This window comes from Leuciscus leuciscus (genome assembly GCF_965113295.1).
Source record: "Leuciscus leuciscus genome assembly, chromosome: 4".
Lineage (NCBI taxonomy): Eukaryota > Metazoa > Chordata > Actinopteri > Cypriniformes > Leuciscidae > Leuciscus > Leuciscus leuciscus.
Genome location: NC_138728.1, coordinates 14,402,913 through 14,414,142, shown reverse-complemented (window position 1 = coordinate 14,414,142; position 11,230 = coordinate 14,402,913). Strand labels below are relative to the sequence as shown.

The 11,230-nt window shown below is 36.0% G+C and overlaps 2 protein-coding genes across 5 annotated transcripts in view; both read left to right on the top strand.

Moving 5' to 3' along the window:
• mybpc1 (myosin binding protein C1) overlaps nucleotides 1-2,060 on the top strand; it is a 37,759-nt gene extending 35,699 nt beyond the window's left edge. For all 4 annotated transcript variants that reach the window (XM_082167776.1, XM_082167778.1, XM_082167775.1 and 1 more), the window contains one exon: nucleotides 1,354-2,060. In XM_082167776.1, the coding sequence (XP_082023902.1) occupies nucleotides 1,354-1,472 (119 nt within the window). In that variant the 3' untranslated portion in view covers nucleotides 1,473-2,060. The remainder of the gene's footprint in view (nucleotides 1-1,353) is intronic.
• Nucleotides 2,061-3,439: 1,379 nt separating this feature from the next.
• On the top strand, nucleotides 3,440-11,207 carry chpt1 (choline phosphotransferase 1). Its single transcript, XM_082167849.1, has 8 exons — nucleotides 3,440-3,867; nucleotides 6,586-6,733; nucleotides 6,993-7,134; nucleotides 7,242-7,326; nucleotides 8,676-8,807; nucleotides 9,032-9,190; nucleotides 9,289-9,414; nucleotides 9,813-11,207. Exons 1-8 carry the CDS (start codon nucleotides 3,634-3,636, stop codon nucleotides 9,927-9,929), a joined length of 1,143 nt encoding a protein of 380 aa, XP_082023975.1. The 5' UTR covers nucleotides 3,440-3,633; the 3' UTR covers nucleotides 9,930-11,207.
• Nucleotides 11,208-11,230: the final 23 nt, after the last annotated feature.

Below are 11,230 nucleotides of genomic sequence, written 5' to 3'. Positions count from 1 at the left end.
CAGCATCTAACTGAGACTCTTTCTCCTCCAGAATGGAAGCACTATGCTTGGCTTGCAGGCATTTTTTATACTGGAAATAGGATGTTCTACTTTAAGTGTTCGTCCACCCAACATAGTTTGCATGCAATTACACATAGTTTAGACTTTTAAAGTGGCATATTTACCAATATCAGCACTATGTAAGTTTTAAAACCCTAAATGTTGGTTTAGGTGAGAAAAAATTTTTTGCGCTCTGTACGTCAATGAAGCACGACACACTCCTTAGACCAATATCCATCATGCTCACACAACTCCCACAATACATGTGCACCTTTTATCCCTATTTCTCCCAACAAGCCTAAGAGAAGGGATTTCAAATGTACATTATTAAATAAAAAAGTAATGTGTATTAATTACTTGACAAAATAAATGTAACAAGTGACAGATACTTTACTCATTACATGAAACCATAGTCTAAACTTGCTAAAGTAAAATCCTAGTAATTTTAGACACAGGAATTGCCACAAAATGGGATGTTACCCCTTTTTCTCTTGAGACCAAGCGGTCAGAAGCAAAACTCGATTCTGATGTATTATTTCTGCAGATGCTTTCACTGTGAACCTACATGTAAATGCTTTGTATATTTATAACGATGGCCATTTGCATATGCAGCTTCATTTATAGCACATTCAACCAACTGCTCATGCAGCTCAACATGCTACAGCAAGCAAAGATAAGACATGCAATGATGAAATGTGTTATGAGCGCCTGAATAGCTGCAAGAGCTTGCAGAGATTTGATTGTACTCACTGCCTCAACATGTTTGCTTCACCTGCCAAACACTGACAAATTCCTGTCCTGATTTTACTGTCTTCCTTTTCTTCTTGTCTGTCTCTACCTCTTCTCTCTGTATACAGTGGCCCCCCAAAGGTTTTTGGACACTTAAGTCACACTTAAAAATGGCTGAATGTCAATGCATTAGGGTCATGCTGAAGTTTATATTTTTGTAATAAGTGTGTTTTAACTTCACTTTTCTGAGACTTTTTTTCTGTATCAATATAATGCCGGATGTTTTGAATCAGTTCTCCTCAAGTTCACACAGGTGTCTTGGTAAACAACCGTCTACATTTTGAACAATTCATCTATTGTTTTATCATTTGAAACCTTACGAACTTCTTTTTATGAAACGTTCAGCTTAAGAAGTGTGTGTGGGCTGTATTTCTTTTTTTGATATTTTATATAATACAAAGACTTTCAGACATTTTTAAGTATGTCTTATGGCCACTGTATGTTGTGAAGAACACATATGTATCTCGTAGTTTCATTGTTTTCAGTGTCATCTCTCTGACTCTGTCTATCCTTCCCCTCTTTCAGGAGGTTTTACGTTCTTTGAGCTGATGAAGCGAGGCGTTCCCTTACACCTCATTGATAAGTACATGAACGAGTCTAAGACCTCAGAGAAGTCCGAGTCAGAGAAGAAGGGATCCAACTGAAGGCTGATTCACCCAATGATTACCCAGAAATCCCTGTCACTACTACAAATAATGGCATATGTGTCTTTGGCATGGTATGCTTTGTTCAGACATGGATCTATAGTTAGAAAGTCTGCGCCTGTCACTGTGAAATCATGTAAAGCTGTGTTTTAAGAATTGCCACTGAAACTCAGATGCATGCCTTTAGTAAACTGGATTGTAGCTTCAAAATATACCACAAACAGACATTTTATTGTGAAAGACATTGAGCAGTCAGTTACAGATACAGTATGATGATGCAGTTCATTTACGTTTTTCTGGGTTTGGTAGACGAGGGTGGTCCAGAGTCTGGGTTTTGCCGTTTCTGTCTTTCTTTTCCTTTCTTTTTCTGCCTGTTTGACTTTACCCCTGAGTTTTTCAACCCCTTTCCATCATTCTCTAATGAATCTAATGAAATCCAATTAGATTAGCAATGCCAATACTGTGCAACTGGCAGATCAGACAGATAACTCAGTGTCAGGGAGACAGGCTGTGTTTGTCGAAGGTTGCTTGATAGTACATGCCAATGTTCATTTTAGCATGACAGTTGAATAAATGTCTCTATATGAATTTTTTTTTCTGTTTCTATCTTATTTCAGAAAGTGTCTTATTTGAACAAATGTCTGCAATATAGCTTTGCTCAATTCTCCATTATGCATAATTGCAAAATTTATTTTAGCTTATTTTGGACTTGTTTGTTTGTCTTGCTAGAGTTGACAACACTGTTCTTTGGACACAAAATATGTTTTATTTATCAATCTATATAGTGCATCTCCGTCTCTATCTATATTTGGGTTTAAATCATTTCTAAATACTATTTTAATAAAAATGCATCCCTTTTCTTTTGTAACCTTTAGGTAACCATTAGGAAATTCACTGAAAAAAAATATTGTTGGTTTAACTTAAAAAAAGTAAATTACCTGGTTGCCTTAAAAAGGTGAGTTCATTGAAATAAAACATTTGAGTTAATACAATGAAGGAGATTGGTTTAATCAAAAGAAACTCAAAATAATAGGTCCTAAATTGTATTTAGTGCATGAAATGTCCAACATCCCACATTTCCCATATTTTTAGTGTAAAGACAAAAAGGCATACAATAGTGCATATGTACATAAATTGGGGCACACCTAAAACCTTGTAAAATTGTGTTTGAGATTTAACATAAACATCTAACACAGTGATAAGGTATTATATATGGTTGTTATATACACAGGTATTATTTATGGTTTACTGTTCTGTCCGATAGTGATGCGAAATGAATGAAAAACGCTAAAGCAGTGTATTGTTGCTATTGTTAACAAAACAATTTGTGACTCTTTGTTAGCATCTATTTATCGCCAGGTGAAAACATGCATCATGACTGTAATCAAACTTTTGTGGTTATAATTAAATTACAACAAAACAAAACAAAAATCCTCTTCAACTTTTTTTGTTTTAATTTCTTTTGGAAGGGCTCAAGCCATAATTTGGGTCAGATCTATGATTTGCACTCTGCTAGAAATATGATGGCGGGTATGACAGGCGTCAGTCAATACCTGCTTACCCCCAGAAATCAGTGTTATTTCAGTAATATTTACATGGTAGATATTAATATTTTGGATTAGCTTTTATTTTTATATCGCTATATATGTATATGTGCTTTTGTCATTTCTATTAGTTCTTTTTTATTTGCAGCTAAATAAAACATTTAATCATTTATGTAAGGTTTAGTAATTAGATTTAAGCCAAAATTAGAAATGTTGCCTTTGCTACTAACCGAAATAAGTTTAAGTTTTTCATCTAATATTTATATTTGATTTCAGCTTATTTAAATAACAGAAAACGATTTTAATAGATTAAGTTAATAATAACAAGACTGTCTAGTAATGTAAATCCGAACATCAACATCTGCGCCCCTGTTGGTCAGACGCGATACCGCATCCATTCAAATTTCCCGGCTGTGTGTGTCCTCTTCCGGACCGCAGTTTCCTGCACCTCTATGTTTATCTGCTCTCAACTATTAGGAACGGAGGAGCCCTGTCGGTTCCGCTCATCAAAAATGACTCTCCACACGTAACCACCGCAAGCTAATGTCGTCTTCTATGTGGTCACCTGGGGATTAGGACCAAAACATTGCATTGACCCTGCCAAAAGAGCGATCATAATGTGCGCGTGTCCGGAGCCGCTGTCTGCGGTCCAGCTCAAGCGACTGGAGGAACACAAGTACAGCGCGGCCGGACGCTCTCTCTTCGAGCCGCCCTGCCAGATATACTGGAACTGGCTGGTCCAGCAGATCCCGATATGGGTCGCGCCGAACACGCTGACCATCATTGGACTCCTCATTAACATCTTAACGACGGTCATTCTCGTCTATTACAGCCCCACGGCCACGGAGGAGGTGAGTTCAGTTCAGGCGCGAGCGAAACTTTGAGTGACAGCGTTACGTGTTTCGTTCTATTTAAATGCCCTGGCTGGCCACGTCAGTTTTAAAAATAAACACTCACATTTTAGGATTGCATTGCTTTCGGTGGTGCTGAACGAAGACTATAAATACACAAATAACGTTTCGTGGCTTCGTGTTTGTGCATTTTTTGGCCACTATCTCTAGTAACACATTGGGTTATCGATTCACGTTAACTGATGTATTATGAAACTGGGTTACACTTTATTTTAAGTTGACGTTGTTACAGTGTTTTGTCACACACATAAGTACTGAGTAATATTAGTTAACTACATGTACTTACTATAGGTGTGAGATTAGGGTTTGGTTTAAGGTTAGTTACTTGTAATTATCTATAATTTACTGTTATTACTACTATAGTAAGTACATGCAACATGTTACTACCTTAAAATAAAGGGTTGCGTGCTTGTGGAAGGCATTGTAGGCAGCTTTATCAGATTTATTGACTGTGAAGGCCATGCAGATCATTGTTTGTTATTTTAGCTGTTGACCCTCTCTATCTGATTCCAGGCTACACTGTGACCACATGTCACAGTACCCTGTGCCATATTTCCAGAATCATAGACTATAGTCCACTGGCAAAGTCCAGATTCCTCTGTTTATTGCTATGCAGTTTTGGAGATTGCTGCTGAATGCACAACTTTAACCCACCTGTTGCCAGGATAGAACATAGATAAAAGGGAGTGAACTTTGACCCGGAGACAAACTTATTGGTCAGGTCGCCCAAAGTAGTAATATCATTAATGTCATAATCATATATTATAATTAAACAATATTGCATGAGCAAGAGCTGCTGTATTGAATATTAGCACAAGGCCAAGTGCTAATCAAGGCACAACCGTGATGATATTCACTACTACAGCACAGTTAGGAATGTGATGTTGCTGAAAGTTTGTGGTCTGTAAGATTTTTAAGTAATTGATGCTTTTATCAGCAAAAGTGACAGTTAAACCTTTCCAAGGTTAAAAAATATATATATTTAAAATAAATGCTGTTCTTTTGAACTTTTTTTTTTTTTTTAATCAAAGAATCCTGAAAAAAAAGGTATCTTGGTTTTTCCACAAAAAATATTAAGCAGTGCAACCATTTTTAACACGGATAATATTAAGAAAAGAGCACCAAATCAGCATATATTAAAATGATTACTGAAAGATCATCCGAGTAATGATGCTGAAAATTCAGGGTTTCCATCAGAAACAGGCCTAAACTACATTTAAAATATTCTCGAATTGAAAATTTCATTCTATTTTTGATCAAATAATTGCAGACTTGGTCAGCATTTGAGACTAAAATTATTATTTTTTTAAATCATACCAGCCCCAAACGCTTGAACAGTAGTGTAAGTGTTGCTTAACACCCAAAGGCATGTCAGATAATACACATATCACTATTTTAATCCACATATTTAGGCCCACATTTAATCTGACAACCACGTACAGTGCATCATCTCCTATTACTATAGTATAATGTAAATTATCAGTATCTTTGTCTAGTATCAGAATTGATATAATATAAATTATACTGTACTGTATGTCCTTATTCATGTAACTGCATAGGCCTGACATTGAGTTGTGTGTCCTGTTCTCTTAATCACAATCACATCCAAAGTCCCAGACTTAACAGGGAGAATTTAATACACTTAAGGCCTTCAAGAGATTTTTGAATGAAAAGTACTGAAGTGATGGATCTGAAACACACAGGGGATTTATTCTGTTTTGTGAATGTGCAGTGAAACCAGATGGCCTGCATGTAGGCTCTCTGGGAAATCGACCCTGTAGGCCACATGGACCTTTGCCCATATCCGACTATTACACTTACACACACGCACACACAACCCTTGATTTAAACGACTTGTACATAGTCTTTTCATTTCGCATTATCCATGTTTATGGGTCTTTCCAAAGCACTTCACAATGTCATATTGGTTACTCATGGTATTTATATGGTATTTTTTTCAACCTTTATCTCTGATTATTACACCTGTTACTCTATTACACCCACGTTAATATGCTAAATCTTATATTTCCAATCTAAACTTAATGTTTTAGAGATATGAATGAATAATAGGGAAAATTATGCCTAGATAAGCAAGAAACAGAGCATTAAAGCAAACAATCTAGGGCGGACAATTACGCCCGTCTACTTTAAGGATTTAAATCATTTCACATCTGTACAGATTATTTCCTTCATATTATTTGATTATTCTCACTCTGCTTAGTTGGAATAACATGTATGGCTGAAGTGCTTCTTTCCCAATTCGCTTCTTGGCAAATGAAATTATGGCAAAATAGTGGAGATAACTGTGTTAAAGGAAAGAAGATAAAAAAAAAAAGCTCTTTTGTGTCCATGTTTGCTAACCTTGATAAGTTTTATTTTCAGTCTTGCATAAAATAATACAAACCATCCATATCAGTTAGAGGTCAAAGATTAGTTTGAGGGTTTGTTTTCTCTCTTGACATAAGAGATCTGCAAGCTTGAGTGGTTGAATGTAAGAAACTGCAGATAAATGAACATTCAATGTCATTTGGAAAAATGATTATGCCTCATTGGCGTTAATTGAGTCAAACAAGAAGAACCAGGTCTTCAAAATGCTTAGTTGTTCAGTTAATGTTTGGCCTGGCCTTTATTTTGTTCCTTCATATCTACCGTTTTTAGGCTCCAGGTTGGGCCTTTATTCTCAGCGCCTTAGGTCTCTTCATCTACCAATCGCTGGACGCCATTGATGGAAAGCAGGCCAGACGGACCAATAGCAGCTCAGCTCTTGGGGAGCTCTTTGACCATGGCTGTGACGCAGTTTCAACAGGTATAACCAGCCAGACAACCTTTCGTACTTTAGTTACGAGTAATATTTAGTAGTGCTTTCTCAGGCAACCATCAGTATTATTATTGTTTATAATTACAGTTAGTGCTTTGAACGAGGAGGGGGGGGGGGGGGTAGTCAATTATTGTTTACAATAATGATATTGGTTAATATTTTCATTGATTAGCAGTAGATTTATGCTGTTTGTTGTTTATTTACATCTGTACATATTAACAGCATTCTAATTGGATTGCTCTCTTAGTGTTTGTTGCCGTGGGAACGTGTATATCCTGTGGGATCGGCGCTCACCCTAACTGGATGTTTTTTTGTGGCTTTGTGGGCATGTTCATGTTTTTCTGCGCGCACTGGCAGACGTACGTGTCTGGAACACTCCGCTTCGGATTGTGAGTGCAGCTGTTCATGGCTTATTCGACTGAATTCATTGAACCCGTCTGTCTGTGTTTTTTGGGGTTTTTTTTAACTGTGTTTTATTGTTGAACGGTTTCTGCAGGGTTGACGTGACAGAGGTCCAGCTTGCTATTGTGATCATGTACATCATGACAGCATTCGGAGGAGTGAGTCTTTGGGAGACTAGGGTACGTCATTCTCCTCCTTTAACAGAGTTCTCTAACAGACAGACCTCTGAGTGTCTTTCTCATAACATTGATAAACTCACTCCCATTATAATCAGTGAAACGGTCTACACTAGAAAAGTCCATTTCAAATGAAAAACAGATGTCTATGCCTTGCAGAGTTACTTATTTTCCCAATAAGTCTGAAATAATATGATTTTACTTACAAGTATCATTTTGTGAGAATTGACTGCTAGTTTATTTGATATATATTTAAGTAACTTCTGACTGTTACATCAAAGTCAGCTTATGTTTCTGGCCTACTAATTTAAAATCAATCAATTAAAAAGTTTAGCAAACCATATGCATACTAGGGCTGTGCCAATACAATCATCAATATACTATATAGATCAATATATAAATTATTTTTCCTCATGCATGAATTCACATTTTTTTATTAATAATTTTTAATTATTCAAAACAGTAACATAATAATAATATATAAAATCTAGGTAAATAATATAAATCTATCAATTATAATTATTGATATTATTATAATGTTAGTATTGTGAATAAACATTCAAGCTCATATTTATATTATATGTATATAGATATTTATATTATATCTACCTAAATGTATTTAAATATAATAATATAAATATTTTATTTATTTACTTGTTTATTCACAATGATAACAAGATAAATATAAAAATCACATCTTTTTATTAGTAGTATTGGTTTACAAATTTATTCTCAATACTAATATTATAATAATAAAAAGATGTGATTTTATATTTATCTTTTTATCATGTCTATTTATTAATAGTTTTTATTAACATTATGCACGATGCTAATATAATAATACATATAAGTAAATATAATTTAGTATAATTTAATATAACCTCAGTCACAGTGTGACATGCAATTGGGTGCTTCCAGTGTTCATGTGGTTTCATATAATTCTTTTAAAAGTGTTCAGACTATAATATATTACATTTTATAGATCATTTACAAAAAAAACAAAAAATCAAACCCTCCAAAACTGTGAATCATGACAGAGCCCCCTTTCTGAGTGTGTTCTTAAAGTAGACCTTCTGTCTTTTGCTCTCTGCCTCCTGTCTGAAGACAGACTGTGAAAAGGTAAATGTAGGTAAAAACTGCTTCCATGGCTACCAGTCACCCATAGACATTATTTTGCCAAAAAAAGCAGAAAACAGCAGATGATTTCAACACGCACATCAGTCTTTTTGAACCTCCCTATTCTAAAGAATACTCAGAGCTTCAGCCTCACCCTTCCCAGCCTCCCTGCTCACATGACTCACGAACTAACAGCTATTCTCATATTATATATATTTCTCATATGTTTCACCCAGTTGCCTGTTCTTGGTGTGAATTTGCAAACCTTTCCAATTCTCGGCATCATCGGCGGGTTCCTGTATTCAACCTATAACTACTTCTACATCATCCTGAATGGTGGCGTGGGCAAGAACGGCTCAACCGTTGCAGTAAGTGCACTCCAGCAGTGCATGGGTCATTGAAGTCTTTGTTGTTTTTATTCTTTAAAAGCATTGGTTCCTACTGCAGTCCTGTTTTTTATACAGATAATTATTTATAATGATAACTCATTTTCAAGGTTTAACATAATGCAAAGTAAAAAAATAAAAATTAGTAAAGAAAAGTGGTGTTTGTTAAATAATAGGGTAACTTTAACAGTGCACGTCTTCCTCAGGACACCAGCGTGTTGTCTCCTGGTCTACACATCGGTCTCATCCTCACTCTGGCTTTCATCATCTTTAAAAAGTCCTCCAGTCAGCTTTTTGAGCACCACCCTTGCCTTTATGTCCTTACATTTGGCATGGTGATCGCCAAGATCTCAAATAAGCTGGTGGTGAGTGTTTCTCATGTAGCTGATGCCTACATGAGCTTCATCCTGTTCTTAAACAGTTATCCAAAACTAGGTGTTTTCAGGTTTGATTTGCTCTACAGGTGGCCCACATGACCAAGAGTGAGCTTCATCTTCAGGACACAGCCTTCATTGGTCCTGGACTCCTCTTCCTAAATCAGTATTTCAACAGCTTTATTGATGAACACATCGTACTTTGGATCGCCATGGTGAGCCGGAACCATTAGCGGGTCGAACCTTCAGTGTAGCAATTCAATTTAACTGCTTCAGTGTTTTTTCAAGTTTTTGAACATACTATAAAGCTTTATGGTTTAATGTATTTTATGAGCAAATTATGGAAGCTTTTTTCTGCCACAGGATAAAAAAATAATTTGACTTTTTTCTCTGCATTTTCAGATATAAACTCACAATTGCGAGAAAATGTCAGTTTTTTAGCTTTTTTTTCCAGAATTCAAACTTCACAACACGCAATTGCAAGTTTATGTCTCACAATTCTGAGAAAGTCCGACTTATTTTTTTTATTCCGTAGCAGAAACAAGCTTCCATATCAAATAGCATTGGAGTCAAAACTAAACAAGCCTGTCTTATCTCAATCACCGTTGTTTAGGTGTTGTCCCTGATGGATTTGGTGCGTTACTGCATGAGCCTATGCCTGCAAATCGCCTCCCACCTACGAATCCGGGTTTTCAGCATCACCCCACAGGGCCACACCCACAGAGACTGACAATTTGCCCGGCGGGAGGAGGAAGCGGGATCTAAGAATGAAGACGTCGTCCCGCTTCTCAAGCTAGAGCAGGAGAACCCCACCAACCAAAACCGCAACGGCCTTGACAGTGTGACCACCAGAAACTAACAGAACTGAACGTTTTGCCAGGTTTGACCAGACCATCTTGAGTAAGAACAGCTCGTGTTGTTTTTCCACACTAATGTACACTAGAATAACTCACTGGATCAAAAGAAAAAAGTTTAGACACAACGAAATGTACAAAACATGGCCTCAGGGCCAGAGCGTCACTTAGCCAAGTTCAAGTTTTCTGTTGCCTTGAAATGGTTCATTCTGTGCGGGAACGAACTATAGATTATTATTATTTCAAAGGATACATTGGAAATTGTTGGGAAATCAAATAATCATTCACTAAAGATGAATTGGCCAAAAAGTTTAATATTTCTAATCCAAAGCATTTGGTCAAAGATTAAGATGAGAAAAAACAATCATCAAAAATAGCCCAAAAATAATGAATGGGGGGAAACATTTTTGTCTCACTGTAGTATTCATCAGAATAGATTTGCATTTGTTTTTTTGGGTTTGATCATGTTTGTCAATTTTAAACAAAAAAAGGGAAGCTACAACAGCAGTTTGGGCAATCAATTAACAATCTTCTGCGTCTTTTTTAAACTAAGCCCGTTTTCTACATCATATAATATCCATTATTTCATTTAGACACATTTTATACCTCTGATCTTGGTAAAGTACAAACGAAAAAAGTATTACAAATTTCGTTATTGTATTTAAGACCTCATATAGTCGACAAACTGCCAATGGTTTACATCACTGAACCTTTTTACCGTTTAGGATTTTTACTGTCATTAGAAAAGCAGCTATTTGTAGATCTTGCGAGACTTTGCGTTAAAAAAAAAAATAAGATCCAGAAATAAACTTTGCCCAAACAGCCATTGTAGCTTTAAGATGTAAAAGTAAACTTGTTGTGATTGTCCAGTGATTACAGTGTATGTATTTATTTTAATAATCGGACTGAATTTAGTGTGAAATGAAGTCAAGCCTGTTTAAAACAAAAATAATAATTGAAAGAACTTAATTGTCAAGGATTGTGGCTATGTGTTGAAAACAGGGACAAGGATTTTTTGGAGGGGGTTTAGAGGGATTTTGGGGGGTGTTGATCCTCTGTGCCCGTTTTATGATGCACTATATCTCTGCCTGCTTAGAATCATCTCCTCCCAAAGGGCTAATAAAAACAAAAAATTTTGTGTGATTTGAATAGAACACCGTCTAAAGTCATTTCCTCG

What these genes read in the sequence shown, in the direction of transcription:
- chpt1 (XM_082167849.1), top strand. Translation starts at nt 3,634, where the DNA reads ATGTGCGCGTGTCCGGAGCCGCTGTCTGCGGTCCAGCTCAAGCGACTG. An exon ending in CTGTGACGCAGTTTCAACAG is followed by an intron (nt 6,734 to 6,992) that starts GTATAACCAGCC and finishes TTGCTCTCTTAG; the next exon opens with TGTTTGTTGCCGTGGGAACG. An exon ending in AGATCTCAAATAAGCTGGTG is followed by an intron (nt 9,191 to 9,288) that starts GTGAGTGTTTCT and finishes TTTGCTCTACAG; the next exon opens with GTGGCCCACATGACCAAGAG.